The sequence below is a fragment of the Zerene cesonia genome, chromosome 19 (genome assembly GCF_012273895.1).
Source record: "Zerene cesonia ecotype Mississippi chromosome 19, Zerene_cesonia_1.1, whole genome shotgun sequence".
Classification (NCBI taxonomy): Eukaryota; Metazoa; Arthropoda; class Insecta; order Lepidoptera; family Pieridae; genus Zerene; species Zerene cesonia.
In genome coordinates, this window is record NC_052120.1 from 7,559,541 (window position 1) to 7,581,296 (window position 21,756).

General features: G+C 33.2%; 3 protein-coding genes across 3 annotated transcripts in view; all 3 read left to right on the top strand.

Moving 5' to 3' along the window:
- The window catches only part of LOC119834349 (cadherin-23), a 29,716-nt gene that overhangs the window by 1,672 nt on the left and 6,288 nt on the right, over positions 1 to 21,756 (top strand). The window contains exons 2-16 of the mRNA XM_038358692.1: positions 12,864 to 13,224; positions 14,122 to 14,273; positions 14,650 to 14,868; positions 15,224 to 15,515; positions 16,034 to 16,206; positions 16,442 to 16,639; positions 17,059 to 17,252; positions 17,579 to 17,779; positions 18,422 to 18,536; positions 18,944 to 19,106; positions 19,408 to 19,565; positions 20,104 to 20,259; positions 20,635 to 20,814; positions 20,996 to 21,130; positions 21,350 to 21,534. Coding sequence (XP_038214620.1) covers positions 13,029 to 13,224; positions 14,122 to 14,273; positions 14,650 to 14,868; positions 15,224 to 15,515; positions 16,034 to 16,206; positions 16,442 to 16,639; positions 17,059 to 17,252; positions 17,579 to 17,779; positions 18,422 to 18,536; positions 18,944 to 19,106; positions 19,408 to 19,565; positions 20,104 to 20,259; positions 20,635 to 20,814; positions 20,996 to 21,130; positions 21,350 to 21,534 — 2,717 coding nt within the window. The 5' untranslated portion in view covers positions 12,864 to 13,028. The remainder of the gene's footprint in view (positions 1 to 12,863; positions 13,225 to 14,121; positions 14,274 to 14,649; positions 14,869 to 15,223; positions 15,516 to 16,033; positions 16,207 to 16,441; positions 16,640 to 17,058; positions 17,253 to 17,578; positions 17,780 to 18,421; positions 18,537 to 18,943; positions 19,107 to 19,407; positions 19,566 to 20,103; positions 20,260 to 20,634; positions 20,815 to 20,995; positions 21,131 to 21,349; positions 21,535 to 21,756) is intronic.
- On the top strand, positions 915 to 2,021 carry LOC119834213 (prostaglandin reductase 1-like). The gene has a single exon (XM_038358545.1). The coding sequence runs from the start codon at positions 945 to 947 to the stop codon at positions 1,950 to 1,952; it is 1,008 nt and encodes a 335-aa protein (XP_038214473.1). The 5' UTR covers positions 915 to 944; the 3' UTR covers positions 1,953 to 2,021.
- LOC119834212 (prostaglandin reductase 1-like) lies at positions 4,355 to 5,600 on the top strand. The gene has a single exon (XM_038358544.1). It carries the CDS (start codon positions 4,412 to 4,414, stop codon positions 5,417 to 5,419), a length of 1,008 nt encoding a protein of 335 aa, XP_038214472.1. The 5' UTR covers positions 4,355 to 4,411; the 3' UTR covers positions 5,420 to 5,600.

Below are 21,756 nucleotides of genomic sequence, written 5' to 3' on the forward strand. Positions count from 1 at the left end.
CATATGTAATATTTGTTAAAAACTTTCAATATAAAATGGAGTACACATTATAAAGAACGGACGATAAAAATACTAGAATGAAGAAGTATGAAAGAAGTATCGGTTAATTTTTCCATGATTTCATTGTTGTGCAATTTACAATTATTGTTCTTGAATCTCTAAAGCACTTGCTTTTAATTTGATAATCATACTTTTTAATGTCTATCTGAGATAGAAAGATAAAATGAACAATATAAGAACTTCGTCTATGATTTATTGTACAAATCTGCATAAATATAAGACCAGGAACTAGGGCTATTTATTGTAGTAAGTCGTTATCATGTTACATTAAAAAGAGAGCAAACACAGTTTAAACTAATACACAAGCATACAAACTTTCGAATTCATAATATTAATTATTATAAGATAATGCATCCATTCGCCTTGGTCCTAGGAATTTTGTATAAATTCGGAGTTTTCTATAAAGAACTATAGTTTTATAGATTTTTAATTTTATAGATACATATATGTGATAATATATTTTACAACAATCCTTACAAGTAACTAGCATCAGTTTATACTTTATGTAAAACAACCGGAACCAGTCTGATAGCTATATAGGTGATTTACGTTATACTGCACCTTCGATGTCGGCCGAACTTTTTGTTGTCTTGGAAACCGTGTGAAATACTCGGTAACAATATAACTATAATTATTCAGATGAGATCTGCGGTTTATAATTTTAGATACTTATTTTCTCTTATTGAAATATAAGATCAGAGAAAAGTAGTAAAATAAATCTGTAATTATGCGGGCACAAATTTTTGCGATTATTTTTATCGTATACAAGATAACCCACAGTACAACTATCTATCAGTGATAATAATGCGCCGCTGGCATAAGATTTTATAAAAATGATTATTCACTCAGTTTGTTACCGATAGCCAAGGTAAAAATACGTCAATATGGTTAAGGCTCGTAAATATGTTGTGAAAAAGCATTTCGAAGGAATCCCTAAACGTGAAGATTTCGAAATTGTGGAGTACGATCTTCCGCCCTTGCAAAATGGAGAACTTCTTGTCAAGGCCGAATGGGTGAGTGTCGATCCATACCAGAGAGCCTATAATAGTAAGTATCCGGTACCATATGATCAATTTGGTTTCATTGTGGGAGAAGTGGAAGACACAAGAAACCCTCGATTCACCATAGGTACAAAAGTTGTTACACATAATGGTTGGTGTGATTACTGTGTTGTAAACCCCAATGAATCCAAAGGTATGTTTGACTTTGTGTACAAACTGCCTGATTTAAAAGGTTTGTCCCCATCTGTTGGCATTGGGGCAGCCGGTATGGTTGGAATAACAGCATATTTTGGGTTCCTTGAAATATGTCAACCTAAAGCTGGAGAAACTGTTGTTGTGACTGGTGCAGCTGGTGCAGTTGGTTCCATTGTGGGGCAAATTGCTAAAATTAAAGGGTGCAAGGTTATCGGATTTGCAGGAACAGATGATAAAGTTGCATGGCTCCAGAACGAGCTAGGATTTGATAAGGCGTACAATTACAAGACTTGTAATGTTAATGAGGTACTTAAAGTTGCTGCTCCGAATGGTGTAGACTGTTACTTTGACAATGTTGGCGGAGAAATGAGCAGTATAATCATCGGTCATATGAATGATTTCGGCAGAGTGTCTGTATGCGGTAGTATAAGTGCGTATAACGATGATGTTTCCCAGTTACCACGGGCTCCCATTTTACAATTCCACGTTGTTATGAAGCAATTGAAAATCGAAGGATTTTTGGTTCACCGTTGGCTTAACCGTTGGCCAGAGGCAATAGAAGAGCTTTGTAAATGGGTTTTTGAAGGTAAAATTAAAACAAAAGAACATATAACTGAAGGGTTTGACAACATATTCAATGCCTTTGTTGGAATGTTAGCTGGTGATAATACCGGCAAGGCGTTAGTGAAACTATAAGTCGACATTTTATTGTGTTTCGACGGTACAGCTTTTTTGTTTACGAATTATATGAATTATGTGTAAAAATGTAGTTTTTGTTCAATCATCACGGATGTTATGACTTTGAAAACGACAAGTAATCTCATCAATGAAATCTAATCAAAATTAGTATCAATAGCACGATAAAAATGTTTAATTTGTTTACCTATTATCAATACTAAATAATTCAATGTTTGAAAGAAAAAAATTAGTTCTGATTGATTTGTATATCACGTCGCACATTTAATTGCTTACCGACTAGCGTCACAATACAAGTTTTATTAAAAAATATATAATAGACTTATACTCTGACAAAGCAAATAAATTATATAATGGCTTAAAAATTGACTCACATTCTTATGATAATATTTATCATACACGAGATAACCCACAGTACAACCATCTATCTATACTAAATATAAATCTGAACAATTTGTTTGTTAGTTTATTTGTATGAACGCGCTTATCTCAGGAACTACCGGATCGATTTCAAAAAGTATTTCACCGTTAAATATTGAATATTCCTGAGGCTATATAATATATATATTTCATGCTATGGCCTACCACTAGAGAGCGATAGAAATACTCCGGCATTACCGTAAGATTGTATAAAAATGATTAAGATAAAAAATACGTCAAAATGAGTAAGGCTCGTTAATATGTTGTGAACAAGTATTAACAAGGGATTGCTAAGCGCGAAGATTGAGGAATAAGAATTTCCGTTTCCGTATATTAAAATGGAGAGCTTTACAGCGAGCGTGGTCACGGGGAGACTGGAACTTCGAAGTATTTTCTTGTTTGATTTTACGCGAGTATTATACATTTAGTCGGGTTAATAATATAATGAATAAATCGCATTTAAAATCCGTTAAAAAGTTTTTAATTTCTAAATGGAGAACTTCTTGTTTAGACCGAATGGGTGAGTGTCGATCCATACCGCAAAGAGCGTATAATACGAGACGTCCGGCCTCAACGATCGATTTGGTTTCATGATGGGAAATTTCAGACACTAGAAACCCTGGAGGTACAAAGGTCGTTAGAGTGGTGTAGTTTTTGTATTGTAAATGAATCCAAAACAATAAGGGACGCGGTCTACAAACTGCCAGGTTTAAAGGTTTGTCCCCATCTGTTGTTATTGTAGGCAGTCGGAATGTTGTAAGAAGTAATGAATCGAATGTCGAATGACCTAGTGAGTACGTTAATGAAATACTCACTGTTGCTCCGGACAGTGTATGCTGAATCTTGATAATGATGATAATGATGGCAGAGAAATAAGCAGTTTAATGCATGATTAGGCACGATTTAGGCAGTGCCTATACGCGGATATTGAAAATCGGAGGATTTTTTATTTACCGTTAGTTTGGTTTTGGATAGAAGTAATGGAAGAGGTTTGTAAATGGGTTTTCGAATGTGAAATTAAAACATAAGACCAAATTATTGGTTTCGCGTTATAGCAGTCAATGCCTTTGTTTGAATGTAAGTTACCTAGTGATAAAACGCAATTCATTCATTATTTTACTTATCTCGACGCGACGTTTGGAATATCTATTTATAGAAAAGCACTTATGCGCAAACACTTTAAGTCAAACTCAAGAATATGTATTTACTAGCAAATAATTATAAAATTAGTTATAATAATTAATTCTAACTTCATTCGTAGGTACAAACCACAATTTTCAAATATTGAGTATAACTAGGTATATACATATTATATAAATCATTTAATATAGAACATACAACTCAACGATAATGTATAAGACACTCAACATACCTACAATAATATGCGTTTGTTAACTTTCATGACGGAAATATTGCTCATCATTGATTACCAACATAATCGTTTTGCTTTATGAAAAGAAAAGTTTAATTTACTTGCTTAATACGTCTTATTAACAATTTATGAATGACTGAAAGCCAAAAATTTAAATATGTTAATAAATCGAAGTCCGTAGGTAGAGAAGAAATAATTCATTAAGTTCAATGGTTCTCCAACTTTTTCGTCTAACGCTCCCTTTTGTTAATGAATTTCTTTTTAGTATCTTTGAATTTGAAAATTTGGGGCCCGTGGGATTTAACCGACTAGCCACTCTGTAATTATGACTGACACTGTAATCATGACCTGGGCTGACTATTTTGATGTATAATGCCAGAAGTAATACCTGGTTTTTACTTCCATTTTTATGTATATTCTATATGGTACTAATATAAGATAATAATAATAAGAAAAGGGCCACATTCTACTATTATCGATAATAAATTCTAAATTCTTGTGACGTAACCACTACCAAGTGGCTTCCCTCCCCCTCTCCCTTGTACCAAAGATGGATCCGGCCTTGAAAACGTAGTATATAGTATGTACAGCATTATCGTGAAGAGTTGTTTTAATCTTTATTCATGACTCAGTTACTTAACGACTATCACGGTTAAATCACGCAAACATGGTTAAAGCTCGAAAATATGTCGTTAGAAAACATTTCGAAGGATTTCCTAAACGCGATGACTTTCATATTGTGGAATATGAATTACCTCCTTTACAAAGCAGTGAAATTCTCATCAAAACAGAATGGATAAGTGTAGATCCATACCAACGAGCATACAACAGGAAATTTCCCACCCCATTTGACCAATTCGGCTTCATTGTGGGAACAGTAGAAGATTCCAGAAAACCTCGATTCCAAATTGGTGACAAAGTCGTTGCACATTGTAGCTGGTGTAATTATTGCATTATTAATCCAAATGAAGTTAATTCTAAATTGGATATTGTGTATAAACTTCCAGATTTAAGAGGTTTATCACCATCTCTTGGCATAAGTGCAATAAGCGCTGTAGGCGCCACAGCATATTTTGGATTTCTTGAAATTTGTCATCCTAAAGCTGGTGAAACTGTTGTTGTGACTGGTGCAGCTGGCGCAGTTGGTTCTATTGTTGGGCAAATTGCTAAAATTAAAGGGTGCAAGGTTATCGGTTTTGCAGGAACAGATGATAAAGTTGCATGGCTCCAGAACGAGCTGGGATTTGATAAGGCGTACAATTACAAAACTTGCAATGTAAATGAAGTACTTAAAATCGCTGCTCCGAACGGTGTAGACTGTTTCTTTGATAATGTTGGCGGAGAAATGAGCAGTATGATCATAAACCACATGAATGATTTCGGTAGAGTGTCTGTTTGCGGTAGTATCAGCGCATATAATGCTGATGTTTCTCAGTTACCAAAGGCTCCTATTTTACAATTAGACATTGTTATGAAGCAGCTGAAAATTGAAGGATTTTTAGCTCATCGATGGCTTGACCGTTGGCCAGAAGCATTTGAAGAGCTTATAAATTGGATTTTAGAAGGTAAAATAAAAATAAAGGAACATATCACTGAAGGGTTCGATAATGTATTTGAGGCCTTTATTGGAATGTTAACCGGAAAAAATACCGGTAAAGCTATTGTGAAGATATAGACACGACGCATACACATCATAAAAAAACATGATCATGATAAAAATATTATTTTAAATTTAAAGTAACTAACTAACTTACGTAACTTACTCTAGTAACTAATTAACTAACGAATAAGAATGTCACAATAATCAATTCAGATTTTTTCCATAAAAATGCATGTTTAATCAAATAAACTCTTTTAGTAAATGCTCTATTTTATTTTAAGTCATGTTTCAATGAGAGGACGTTTATAAAATACGTTCGCGTAATTGGGAAATTAACGTATTCTAATATTTGAGAGAAAGACGCGATATGATACAGGGGTATTCAAGTCCAAAGTGGTAAAACTTAATTTGAGTGACCTGATTTTGTAGAAGTAAATGAAAAAAGTTATTTACAATTTCTCCCTTTGCGAATAAAAATTCACAAAACAAATTCACATGTAACCCAAGCTATCTGATAGACGCACAACATGCACATTACCTATACTAAAATCCTACAAGGTTACCCTTGAAATTAAATTATTGATGACAATGCTAGCTTAAAAAACAGGTAACCAAGTTCAATATATATATAAAGTATCATCCAGAGACAGGACACCGGATACGTTGCGGGACTATCGGGGTACGGTCGGTCGAGCCGTCACGCCCGATGCGCCCGCGTCGCTCACCTGTGCCGGCGTTGGGCGAATGCCCTTGTTTAAAACAAGAAGAAAAAAGTAGTGTAGAAGTGTTTGCATTTTACAACAATAATCCTGGTTTAATTTCCTTTTAAGTTTATTTTTTTAATTTTCATAACCGCTGGATTGAGACTCTACATTTTGATTTGGAGCGTATTTTAGGCCTGTAAACATGGTGCCACAAACATGCTTTTGGATATTTATTAAGTACAGAAACAAGTTATGGTAAAAATGAGTAGATATCTAATAATGTAGATTGTTCAAACGATATGATTATAAAGAGATCACAATTACAAAAACTCCGAAATTATTGACAGGTAGATCAAGTATGTTGTTGTTAAGTACATTCGCTTTCTATAAAGACTTATAATAACTCTTGTAGTGTCAGCTTACTTTCAGGGTAAACGTGTGGTTAGTGTTTTATTATGAGGTATTATTGGTATATAAAATCGCAATCCGATAAATTTATTGAACTTGTATGTAATTGTGTTGGAATCAATCGGTTGATTTGATATAAACAACTCCACCTACTTGTCACCATAGAGAGAGAAAAGACCCTAATAAATAAGGTTTTTTAATTCATACCAAGATAAAAATTCTCATAATGAGAGTTCTAGAGCATAACAAATATTATTCCACATTCTAAAGTTGTTATTTTGGTAAGTTTCACCAGTTTAATATTAATTTAATCCCTATATAAGTAATTACCAACGGTTGAGAAGATAACGTACAGTGTACACCGATAGAGATTTTCACACTTTACATTTAAACTATTACCTAATAACTTTTCCTATGTATTGTGATGAATATTTACAATTGTAAGTTATTTATCTCTTCTGCTATCACATGTATTTAATAAGTTATACTTTCGGATAGTCCTCAGCGATCGGCCGAAACGTTTAATCTCTAATTTGATAGTACAAGGGAAAGTAGACAAATAATTTTCCATCTGCATGTTCGATAATAGCTATTGAATTGCGTGCGCGCGTGTCAGTTGTAACTAGTAATAGGTGGTAATAGCAACATAGTGTGAGCATCTGAATGAAGGAAGCGGCCCTGTGATTAAGTGCAATTGTGATACTTTCGCTAATAAAAAGCGGTTCACCTGCTTTGTATCACCGGACATCTGTGTACTTGAATGAGACATACCTACGTATGACTCGTTGGCGTTCATTTGTAAATACTAGTACATACTATAACTATATCACGTACAACCTTTTTAAACAAGATTTTAATAGAATTAAGCATGAATACGAGTAGGTATGCCGCTATGCCACAGATTGCTAGATAGTTTCTTACTACGATAATAATATATGTAAATGAACATTTTATTTATTATATTTTGTACGAAACATATGACATCATCACGTTTTGTACCTTATGTTATATGTTGTTAGGGAACTGAATTCAAATTAGCATCTAATCAATGATTATAAAAAAAGTTAAAATGACGAAGAGCTATAGAAAGTAACTAAGAAATTTTGATGTGTAAAGATTGTAAATCAGAAAATGTAAAGTAGGTAGGTTTTATATGTTGTAACATAAATATAAATTTACCAGAATAATTACGTAAATCACACACATGATATCCTATATGATGTAAATTAGCGACAAATTAACTTACTACGTCTTAACCTAAAAAAGTAAGCGATTACTAATTAAATTACGACGACTTTTATTACATTTAATCCAATATTTTAGGAAATAGACACCCTTAAAAATAATCTTTAGCTATCGGCTTCGGCCGCGTAATCGAAGGAAATTTTCATGGGAAAAAATTGTTTCAGCACGCTTTAAAGTATAATTTCTGTAGCCTCACAAAAATCATAGCATTAATTCGCGTATAGATTTTATCGGATTTTATTATGTTTAGGCACCTATTAGTATGCACGAATGACTAATAAATATATTTTTACAATAAAATCTTAACATTTTAAAGTTTTTGGTTTATGATAAGAATTTATATAGTAATAAAGATTATATTGCTTTGGACTTCGTTCAGACAAATAAAAATAAATTAGAAGTAGACGGCAAACTATTCTCATCCTAGCCACCACGGTTATTATCGTCGAAACTTTGTGAGGTTGATTGGTTAGTAGTATCACTGATAACATAATGTACTAGGGAGTATCAGCCATTTAAAGAACTAATCCCTGAATAGTCTAAATAGCATATTGGCTGTGTTATGCTTCTATTTAATATTTTTGGAGGATTGGAGTCAGTGGTGACTGGTAGCTATATGTAGATATACAATATTTTGAAATATTCATTCATATCACCACACTTTATTAGTTTAAGAAAATATAAGTGAAAAGATACCAAACTTGATGGCCAACAATTATTTTTAATAGAAACCTAAACCGCATCAAATAGTGGCACCACATGGCAGGCACCAGCTTACATAAAAGAGGATCATAAAAATCACAAAAAATACAGGCGAATTGATAACCTTCTTCTTTTATGAAGTCGGGTAAATTGAGAGAGATATGCAACACAACGACACAGCTTGTATGGAATGTCATCGTATTTTTTTTTTCTGGAGGAATATATTACACGAGCGTACCTAATGAAATAAATCTAGATTTCAAGTTATGTTAGACAACATAATGTAACCTACTTAATATGGTAAAGTACGTTACGTATGAATGCATTAGCGTAGTTCGTATACTTTTTATAGGTTACATTTAAATAAATAATATTTAGAAGAAAATAAGTTATGTAGACATCGAATTCTTATTACTGATCTATAGATCGTGAATGGCACTACTTAAACCTACGAAGTAATCAATTTTACCACTCTTATTAAATTTTGTATCATTATACCACAGTTATTTACTAGGTCCCTATAATTTTCCCCCTATTAATTTCTAAACAAAGAGAAATATATAATAAATTTGAAATGTTTAATGAAGTAACGGAGGGTATGCTTTCTCTCGTTTCGGCGAGTGATTTGAACTCCTTTTGGATAAAAGTAAACACTTCACTGTCTTTCGTCACGCCATTACACACAGACATACACAATACCTGTTTAATTTGTATACACTTTCTCAACATATATGATACCTATTTAACAAAGTATATGTAACTGTAATCATACAAAAAGAACGTAGTAAGATAAGCAGTTATATATTCTTCTATTTTTCACACCTTTACGTCAAATTCAATAACGTCAAAAAAAAGAAAGTGCAAAATAGGTTTTCAATTTAAATGTATTCTTTGTAATCAAAATAGTATCTTAGTTAAGTATCATGCAAAAAGATATAATAAATATTTGAAGTAAAATATATTTAAAATCATCGTTATGTATATATAGCTTACAATAACCTAAGCGCAATATCTAGTATACACAGTGACAATTCCCAGGCCATTTAGGTACCCTTTAATTTGAATAACAATATAGCAGGCGCTAAGCCAACATACCTTCAAGATCTCATTTGTTAAATCTCAGAATTCATTAGCTGTAAGTGATGACAAGCCTGCAGAGATATGACAGCTTGCAATACCTACCCATTAGCAAAATTCTCACACATCCTCGTATGCGAATGATAGTTCACAAAAGCAGGGTTCAACCTCCTACACTCTCCCATTCTTTCCGAGCATCGGCCTTCACACCCAATGAGTCTTTTGTTTCTATCAGACAGGATGGATTTTGACGAATTATTCATCGGTTCTGTTCTCATATCAATGATACTCAAATCGTGTGAATTTTTCTAAAAATCAGTACATGTATATCTGCGTTTCTTTTTAAATAAGTATTTATTGTGACGGATGTGCTAATTGAAAATTATATATTGGTAATGTGTTCCATATCTACTTGGTAATTATGGTAATAATGACTTACATAATGGATAGTGCTTATGCCACACGAATCAAATAGCCTGCTAATAACGTTCTTAATAAGGAAGCAACTTTTCCATAATATTCTACTTAGAAAGTTAAAGTTACATATTATGATAAAATATAGGTATGTACATATTATAGATATGATAGCACGAAATTCTTAATGAAATATCACATAGCCAGGTACCTACTTTTCAAGATTCTAGAAGCATACTTCGGTGAGTTCAGAGAGTACATTTCTTCTTCACAGTCGCCAATCCTTTCCTTATCCCTTACCCCTTAAAATCGGGCACCGCATTCGCAGAGGCACTACCTCTGTGAACGTTCATGGGCGGTGGTGATCGCTTATCATCAGGCGAACCATCTGGTCAGCTGCCCGCAATGACAAAAAAATACTCTATATTTTTAGTGTTGAACATTTGATTATAACCATGTTCATAAACCGCAACCTGTCCAGTAATGCGAGGTCACTTTTAATTATTTTTTATGTAATGTCACCATTGTTTGGAGAGACCGGTGCGTGTGAATGTGCCATAGAAATGACTGTTTCTCATAAATTTGACGTAACTTTTTAAACTTTAATGTTAGTTATGATGAAATTATAAATGTGGTAATTGTTCGTTAAGGAAAAGAAACTTTAGTGTAAGTTATATGTAATCTGACAAGTAATACGTAACCTGTACAAATTTGTTTACATTGAAATAGCTATCATTTTTTCCTTAAGCTATAAATCTGAAGTTTTTCAGACCAGGTACTCTACAATCTTATCGTAATATAAGAAATACGTCACCTACATGTACATATTTCATCATAAAATCACATAAACCGGGTAAAAAATAAATATTTTATCTTCAATGCGCTTCATTAAAATATTCTTAGTTTATATTATATAGCTTTATTATATCAATACAAATGTACTAATGATGCGTTACTTGTACTTAAATAACACAAATAATAACAGCTTTTTCAGTTTACATAACGCCAAAAAAACCTTGATACCATAACATTTCGTTATTTTTACTGAATTCGTTCTGCAAAATTGGAAACATCCGAGCTGGGTCGTAACATCAAATCTTTTTATTAACTTTGTAATGTTTTTCTACGTTATCGTATTGCTTAAGAAATCGAGAAGTTTTGTGTTAAAGAAATCATTACAATTTCCAAATTGCTAAACTAACATCTAAAATAATGTCTACCTATGCACATTGCGCAACGCAGAACTTAAACAAGCAGCAATATTTTCATGTGCTGACTTTTATTATTGTTTATGCTTTATTGTTGATATATTGTGTTCTTTTATGAAGTTTACAAAATTTGTATTTTTTTTATATTATTGTAGCGCCTTATTTAAAAAGAAAATCACGTGAATGAGAACGAAATTAGAAAACAATAAATAAACGATTAATTAGCTAATAGGTATACAGTTAAAACCTGATTTCCTTACAACGCGTTATCCCTAACTTACTTCCCAGTCCTTTCCTTTGTTCTTCTCATTAGTCCATAACCAATTTTAAGTCGGCAATCCATTTATAGAAGCGTAACATCTGCAATTGACCTTACGCCTCTCCAAATGTTCATGGTGTGCGCGGTGGTAGCGCATACCATCAGGCGACCCACCAGCTCCATTGCCGACGATGTTAAAAAAAGCCGTTGTTACAACTAAATCTAACTAGGACAAAATGATAAAAATAGTATTTTATTTTGGTTCACATGGGTTTCTATTTGTGTGGGAAACAACCCCAATAGCCGGTGGATCCCAGTCAACCTAACAGGTCTATGAACTGAAGGTTCACTCTGGTAGCGACATGCGTAAGGGCGACCCTTGACGAAGAACCTAACGTAGTGGTTACTTGTATACTAAAATTCGTTATTACTACATACAATACGAATAATAGTGTTAAAAATAGTTTCGGTTTTGTTGAAAAAATAATATAGTAACTATGTTCTAGCCTTTGTTACAACTACTTCTATCTTCTTCTATCAAATAATACCTATACTTTCAAAAAATTTTTTCAAATAGAGAAATATCGGTACATAATTCGTTGCTGTCTATTACGCTTTTATACGTAAGTAAATCGATTGTGAATGTTCAAAGCAGTATTGATAGTAAAATTTAGTCACGGGCATTTCAGATGTAAAGATAAATGCTATATAAAATAATTCCAATCTCGAGTTAGGCAAGGTATGTACTAACGAGACAATAAGACACGGCCAGTTAACAGCCTTTGACACGCACTGGTTCCCATACGACTGTAACCCACATACTGGGATTTCAGTTTAACATCATTAAAAATCTGATTAAAAGGGAATCGTGTGAAATAGATTTAATTTAACCTAATAGTTTACACTTAGTGCGTGGATTGACCTTTGGTGTACCTACATCCAAAGGATGCTACTAAAATACTAAATACTATCCTAACTCCTTTTTTCTGATAGGCAATGTCTTTTGTAGTTTGTGATTGTAGCGTAGGCAGGGTTTGGGTGTCTCCATTTCTTCTTATGTTTATTGAGAAAATAGGCAATAATATAAATAAAAATGTTGAGACTGTCAGAGCCCAATTCTTTATTGAACTCGGCGACCTAGTTTTTGGTAACCACGAATTACCTTGGATAAGAAAACTTTACCGCAGGGGGATCAGCCGTGTCAAGTAATCGAAAACGCAGCAGTTAAATTAAAATTACTTTACAATATTATATTTATACATGCTCATTATTTGTTATATCAAAATTCAACCGATACTCAGTAGGTCTACAGTGTATAAAATAAACAGTCATCGTTTTAAAACAAATCAGATATATTATATAAACAATATATATCTACACTTAAACGTGACGCTTATCATTAAAATAAATAGCGCAGTCACGCTAGTTTGCTAAATATCGTTTTTCGGTATATACTTTCGTTATCACCTTTCTTTAACAATATTGTCACCTGTCTCTTACAGCTGCCCGCCAATAACCCAGCACGTACCAGAGATTAAGTAAAGCGTGTTGTCAACACTTTCACCCGTAGAGCACGCAGCTTCCCACGGAGAAACCGTGTGAGGGAAAATTCAGGGAAAATGATCTTTTTCACAATAACATATGATATCCGATGCTGCAGGTGAACCATGTACACAAGAACGTATACTACGAACAATGCGAAAACACCACCTAGAGTACGATTAAAATTTCCACAATTTATAGGAGTAATTATATTTTTACTTCTGTGCCACGTAGTTAAAAGTAACCGACCACCGAGATTCTTAATAGACGGGCGTTCTGAAATCGTAATAAGACTGAAAGAGGGCCCCGACACACCAGTTGGTAAGTTAACGTGTGCTTTTGGAACATCGTTGTAAGCCTGCTCTATATTGTTAACAACTTCACCCCTTTATAACACATATTGGCATAGAGTTATGCAACAAAAACACTAATCTGATAACGTATTAATACTATTGTATTCGTGCGAAAAACAAGGCGAATAGTCGAAAAAGAGGTTAATTTCTGAGTTTGTGACGTATGAGATAATCTGTATCTATTGGACCGATTTTATAAATATGAAGCCACGTTACCTATGAGTTTCATAGGCAATATTTTATTTTGTTTTACTATACTCTAAATTTATGCATACGGTACACAAAACGTAAAGATATTATAACTCTAAAGGGGTTCAAAGACCTTTGTTAAAGAAACCTACTACATTTCACGCTCATTCGCATTTGTAAAGCATTGCAATATGCACAAATATTTAAGTTCGTTTGAGTGTAAAACATCGCATTACGGGACGGACACCCGGAAATTGGTTTAAGGGGAACTTGTTTCCAAGACAACTAACACCCAACAGGGGGAAAGGAAGCCCTACAATGGTAACACACTTAGTTGGAAGCAAAGTCTGATAACTTATCGATATAACGTACCCCGATATCAGTCTATAGTATAACAGATTGTAACTATATAATTTTGTATATATGAGTACTGAGATCTATAAATAAAAAAAATATCAGCAACATTTATTTCAATAAGATCGTAACAGAAAAAATGTTTATAACAAATATTACCTAGTTATGTAGATTATTATATAGCATACGTTACAGAGTAGTTAATTTTACAAAAGGAGCTAGTTTATTATAACAAAAGAATCTAGGTACCTATTTCTTTGTTAATTTATTAATTACATTGAATATATTGTAATCTATATCTAATAAAAATAAACATTTTTAGGTAGCCTTATATACAGACTAAGAGGGATAGATCCAGATGGAGACGCTTTACAATTTGGTATTCGAAACCAAATCGGTAGTGATATTTTAAGAATAGAAGCCATTTCATCCAACGAAGCTAATATATATTTAGTTAAGGAATTAGATAGAGAGGTAAGTAACTACTTATATTGAATAAGACTATATAATTATGAATGTTGTAGTCAAGTACTCTTCAGCATGAATTAGGCCAGCTTGCACCAGTAAATACTACACATCCACAGAAGTCCGGCGAAAAATACCATGAGAATAAACTTACTACCACTCCTATTTCACTGTGAGTTGGGGAGCAAAATGCCCGTTTCCTTTTTCTCATTCTTCCTAGTGCTTTCTTCTTCCTCTTTATTTTCCCTTACCCCTGAAAAGATACTAGCTGTTCGTGCGAATGTTCACGAGTGGTAGTAACACTTTACGATAAACGAAATACTTGAATATACCTGGTTATAATGGCTGGCTGGCTTCAATTACAGTTTTCTTTTTTTTCTCCCAGGTGCGTGATGAATACTCATTTGTTTTAACCCTTACGGACGGTCACTTAGGTGAGGGTAACTTTATAACGCAAAGTTTCTTATTGCTAGTGGAGGACGTCAACGACAACGAACCTATTTTTAAACCATATCCTTCCGCCATAACGGTTAAGGAAGATGCCCAACCTGGGATTTTAACTACAGTGGAAGCAACTGATTTAGACGAAGGAGCTTACGGTCAAGTAAGTTCTAATGAAATGTTTCTAATTTATCTATCTATCTATCTATCTATCTACCTATCTAATCTATTATGAAACGAAATAAATACATGCATATAATGGTGTTCCATTTATATGATTTCACAAGTCTCAAAAAAAGTAAAATGAATTAAATATAAATAAATAATTTCAAACCCAATTTTTAAGGCTGTTCATTTCAAATGAACCTTCTTTTTTATGTCAAATGGTTGTCATTTGTCAATTCATTAAAACCATAATCAAAACCTTGCATGAAAAATCGAAATCAAAATATTTATTATTTTTCCGATAAATTCGGAAAGCTGTACAGTGTTCTAGAAACAAAATACAAATATTGCAGGTTTTATATCACTTACAAGAACTAGATGGAGACGAAGATAGCTTTTCAGTCCAAACTGTAAATGGGAAAGGAGTTATACGTTTAATAAATAGTTTGGATTACGAACGTAAATCCCTTTACCAACTTCGAGTATTGGCAGTGGACAGAGCAAACCAGGGAAGAATTAATACTGGGACTGCAGCAATTCTTATTAAAGTTCAGGATATAGAGGATCAGCCACCAGAGTTTGTGGTAGCTACTCCAGTTACACGAATTAGCGAAGATTCACCTGTTGGAACTTCTGTTTTGCAAGGTAATTTTCAATGAAAATGAATTCGCTGGAACTACTTTACTACTACAAATATCATAATTTTTCTGAGATTTGAAACTTATATACTTACTAGACTGTAGTCCCGGCTACTCCTGGATATCAAGATTCTTGTTTTATCCTAAGGGACCATATAATCGGCATAGAAAGTTAAAATCCTATCACCCAAGTCAGCTCATACACTGTCTGTATACCAAATTTCATATAAATCCATTCAGTAGTTTCAGTGTGAGTAACTGACAAACAAACTTTCACGTTTATAATATTAGTGTGATTTTGTAGGTATAAGACATACAATTGCCAAACTAATTACATTGTGTTTTACATAATTGTTTGTATTTTTTATTATTTTTTATTGTTTACCTACTATACAGTAAATATGTGTGTTCTTTCAACATTTATATAAGTAAGACATTTCCACTCTATACATATTTATAGAGATACCTATTTAAAGTTAAAAAAATCATATAATATATTATTTAAAGTTATCCTTATCTTTACAGTCAGAGCTATTGATGGCGACCGTGGTATTAATAACAGAATCTCCTATAGCATCATATCAGGGGGGGAGGAACACTTTGAAATTGACACAAGTTCAGGCATTGTATACACTGTCAATCTGCTGGATAGAGAAGACCCTAATAACAGCAATGGGGCTTATATTTTGGAGATTTTGGTAAGATATTGATCACTATGTTATTTTAATCCTGTTCTGCACTTCAAATAATGAAATGTCTTGATTGAAAAGCATATAAGATTATATAGACTGTACTCATACCATATTAACTAAAATATGTTTTTAAGCAAATAAGGTACATTTAATGATTCAATTATACATGTTAAATTTGTGATAACTTGGATGACCAACCTATAAAAATCACATTAAATTAAATACACATTGTGTTGTTCAGGCTACAGAAGAATCACATATCATATCCCCACTACCAAGTGCTACAACCGAAGTGACAATCATAGTAACTGATGTAAATGATGAGAAACCAAGGTTTAGGAGTGAAAAATATGTGTGCGAAGTTATAGAGAATGCACAACAAAACACTCCAATCACATTCCTTCAAGATGCTTTGCCTGAAGTCTATGATTATGATCAGGTATATACAACATTCATCTCACTGATTTTAAAATTTGTTAAAATTGTTTGGAGTCTGTGATATGTGTCTGTTGATCTTCAACATGTGTGTTTGTAAGAAAAATTCTATTATAATTTGCATAATCTTAAATTTATTTTGCTTGTTTAGCTTGTTATTTATCACAGTTAACCAAATGCCCCATATTAGGACATGTGTTAATTCGAACAAAATAATAATCAAAGTTAAGAAATAACACTATGCTAATTAGAGTCAAGTGAAATTAAATAAACAGCTATTTGAATACATAAGGATGATCGATGTACTTATCATGTTTTTCTAATGTAATTTGACACTTTACTGACACATAAAGTTAATTCACAGACTTTCCTTATCTCAGTTAAATCACATAGTATATTATATAATTTTCCCAACTAATTCAGGGCAAGAATGGAACATTTGAACTGTATATAGTTGATGACAATGGTGTCTTTGATGTAACACCATTTAAGGGAATCAATGAAGCATCATTCCTAATAAGAGTCAATAATCCTTTGTACCTTGACTATGAGAAGATTACTGTGATGAATTTTAGCCTTGTTGCCAAAGAAATTGTTACCAAAGATGCTAAAATGAGGTTTGTGTTAATATTTTTTTTAGAATATTAACTACTTTTGCATGATATGTATTTTAAGTTTGTAAATGATTATTGCTTTTTAACTTTGTATTTACGAGATTCGAAATTAATTATTTAACGAAAATTTAACGAAAAAAAGGGATTCACGTTTCATATTCCAAACTAGCAATCCTACGGCATAAAATTGCATCCTCTGAGAAACACCAGCGATGGCCTAAAAATTGTAAAATGTCAATTGACTATTAAAGTTCTATAAGAATCAATACCAAATATAAGAAACAATGGTAATTTAATAATAACTTAATTAATATATTATTTTTCAACAGTGTGGTCCCAATCACAGTACACATAAAGGATGAGAATGATAATTATCCAGAGTTCACGCAATCTGTATACACAGTGTCGATACCTGAGAACTGTGATGTTGGCACCACAATAGCATGGGTTCAAGCCTTAGACCAAGATTCAGATAATTATGGTACAAGGGGTATAAGATACACTGGTCTCAGTGGAAGCATTGCTCATTTGTAAGTATTTTTTCCCGGAATTTACAATGTCACTTATGTCATTTTATTTTTATTTAAATATGCCAAGGAGGTTCCATTATTTTGCTGTACTCACATTAAGTTGTATTCAGTGTTCATTTGAGATTTTACAACATATTACCAGAGTGAGATAGAATTTCTGCAGCAAAACAATTTTCACAATTTATTTAAATGCAATAAGAAATGTGTCATATACATAATTTTAAGTAACTCTTACTTATTAAATAAGAGTCTACAGTTTAAATTTGAAGCCTTTTTTCACAATAAAGTTAAATAGAAAATAATTTGGCAATATTTATTTACTGTTTTCACGCAACTTCAAAAAAAAAAGAGGGAATTATCAATTCAACTGTATATTTTTTTGTGTTTTGGTAACCGGTTCTCCTCATTGATTCATTGATAAATTCTAAGTAACTTTATTTTTAAACTAGCGGCTCGTCCCTTCCGGCTGAACCGTTATAAAAACAAAACAAAGTATAGCCTATGAAAGTCACAGATAATATTTCTTTAATAAAACATTTTTAAAAGCAGTTCATTATATCCGGATATTTCCTCCAAAATTTTCACTAATTCACAAATCTTATTCCTTTATATTATTATAGATTTAATACTTCTAATTTCCAGGTTAAACTTGAATCCAATATCCGGAGCCATAACTGTAAAACAAGCGGGGGGTGATAGTTTCGATAGAGAGCTCGTATCTCAGCATTACATAACGGTTGAAGCGCGAGACGATTTAGTAAGTCATTTTAATTGTATTATTAATAAATAAATCATATGATAATCTAGTTTTATAGGATCCTGGTTGTAAATATCCTTTTGTTATACTTTTTCTTAACATGCTGCAGGCATTACTTATAAATTAGCATACACAGTATAATAAATTACTACTGCAAAATGCAATTGTGTAAGCTCATTTATTAATACTAGCTGCACGCCCCGGCTTCGCCCGGGTAGTCATTTGTCGCAATCGAAATAATATAAACTATCCTATCTTTTAAGTTGGATCTAACACGTAGCGCGAAAATTTGTTTAAAATCGGTCGAGTAGTTTAGAAGTTCATCGCGGATAAACAAAGTGAAACGTAACTTATTTATGTCTCCATCTGACATCTGACATCTGAAGCTAAAATAGACATACTTTTAGGGCAAAGGCAATAGAAATACAGCGCAGTTAATAATCAACATAGAGGATGTAAACGACAATGCTCCAATGTTCCTCGCCAATAAATATGAAGCGAGATTACTTGAGAATGAGTTGGAGTTTGAAAATCCACTGATTGTGGAAGCGAGAGATCTGGATTTAAATGGTAAGGAATGTTATACAATTGCGATGTTCTGCATTAATCTTTTTTAACAGATGATATTTGTTATATATGAGTTTTTTATCAAATTAACGATAATAACATTTGGATCATGATGAGGATTGTTTTAGAACCATGAGTCTTATTTTCAGTTTTAACTTTGTAATAATGAATTCATCAAAAAAAAATCATCTTAATGACTATTTGAAGGTCGGAGGTAGTAACAAAGCTGCATAAATACTTTGATTAGTAAAAAAAATAAATTTATCTTAGACTTTTATCAAATTTCTATATGTACATGTCTTAGGTACGAAAAACAGCCATATCGAATATTCCATAGTGGGCGGAGATCATAGGAAAAACTTTACAATAGATCCGAATTTGGGCATCATCACTCCTGTATGTGGGCTCGACTTTGAACAGATTCCGGGCGACAATTCAAATATACGACCTATTTATTTGACGGTAAGAATCAATGTATATAAAGCATGGTAAAATTATATTAAAATTAAAAAATAATTGATACTAAGAAAAAATTTTCAATAACAATTGCTATATGAAATTTCTCCGTTGTTTTACAAAAAAGTGACTGTATTACAAAATAGTGACTGTATTTGGTTATTTGATTTGTTTCATAATGTGTTATTTATTTAAAACATATAATTAGAATATCGATGAACGTGTAGATTTTTATTTTTTGTAGTATAGTTTATTTAATTAACAAAAATTCGCGCGTGTTTTCTTCCATGGAAACGAGATGTTTCACTTCCAACGTGATAAAAGGGGCCGAAAGACGATAAAAAACATGAAATGAAAGTTCGCAAAGAGATCATAACAAAGAAAGTCGTCATTATTCGTTTTTCACAGTTATATATTTTGTTACTCAACCTTTTTTCAATAACCAATGATAAAGATAAAACAATCACAAAACATTGTATTAATTATTGTCTCTTAATAAACATCTGTCTGTTTCTTAAATAAACGAGTGAAAGTGACGTGGCAGGTCCGCGCGCAAGACTTCGGCACGCCGCGGCGCGCGTCCACGGCGCCGGTGACGGTGTACGTGCAGGACGCGAACGACCACGCGCCGCAGTTCGCGCTCGCCGCCTACAGGCGCGCCGTGCCGGAGGACATGCCCGCCGGGACCGCCGTTGTCGAGGTATATGTCTTACTAGCTGCGCCCCGCGGTTTCACCCGCGTAACTCTGCGTCCCGTTCACATTCTAATATTAGCCTGATTATATATTATACTAGCTGCGCCCCGCGGTTTCACCCGCGTAAGTCCGTATCCCGTAGGAATATCGGGATAAAAAATAGATGTTGGCCGATTCTCAGACCTACCCAATATGCTTACCAAATTTCAGAGGAATCGGTCAAGCCGTTTCGGAGGAGTATGGCAACGAAAACTGTGACACGAGAATTTTATATATATAGATATAAATTATCGAATATAAGCAATAACGTGAGCAGAGAAGTAAACTTTGTTTTTTTTTACGATTTAGGTATACAACAAATAACAAAGTTTTTTTTTCTAGGTGAAAGCCCGCGACAATGACGGATCATACCCAAACAACCGTATAGTATACCGCATTCAAAGAGGCGCTAGCGACAAATTCGTCATAGACTCGCATTCGGGCGTAGTCTCAGTCGCTAACGGCTCCAGTCTAGATCCAGACAGAACTGATCCTAAAGTCACGAGATATATCCTTACTGTGGTAAGTTATCATTTTATTGTTGCTTTCTATTAAAATTTCACCAAACAAAACTTTTCTTTAGGATATTTCGGCAACTAGAAACCTGATTAAAAAATCTCTAAACCCACTTATCAAATAATACCGTAAAATAGAGCTTGTAATGAAATTAAGCAGCTGAATAGTCACCTAATTGTACCACCAGGTGGCGTTAGATGGTGGTATCGGTGAACACCAATTGAGTGCAGCCGTCCTTGTCAATATTACCATAGTGGATGTTAACAACAAGCCGCCGATACTTGTTGAGCCAGGAACCGTGCAAGTTGTGGAGAATGTTCAGGTAAATTTGTGTGATTTCATTACAACAAAATACACACTTTTGAATATTCTGGACAAATAACCTGTAATTTGGTATGTCTCCATTAAATAAGTTTAAAATTTGAACTGTTTATGCATTTAAATGTTATATTATTATTAATACACTGTCTTATTCTTATGGATTTTAATTGTCATTTATTTTTATTTAATAACGAGTTTACTGAACCCAATGTGTATACAGGTTGGCACAATAATATACCGCGCCATGGCGTATGACCCGGACGAGCAACCAGTACTGCGATATTCCATAGACAAGCAGAACAGTTACGCGCGAAACGAAGATGGCGTCCAAGTGCTCGCCACAGATTATGACTTTTTGGCGCTTTGGGATTTGAATACGGTTGATGGAGCTTTGAGGATAGTTCGGTTAGTCCATATAAATAGTACTCTATAGAGTATTCAAATCTGGCACTCCCGTACTTTTCCTTATTTTTATCTGCAAGCTATATTTAGACCTTGTTGCAATTTATAAACCTTCCAATCTTCATTTTAAACTTTTTGGAACTTTTATTACATGATATATTCGTACTAAAATTACGAATATGTTAATAGTACCAAAATGAAAAATATAATTACATAGTATTTTCT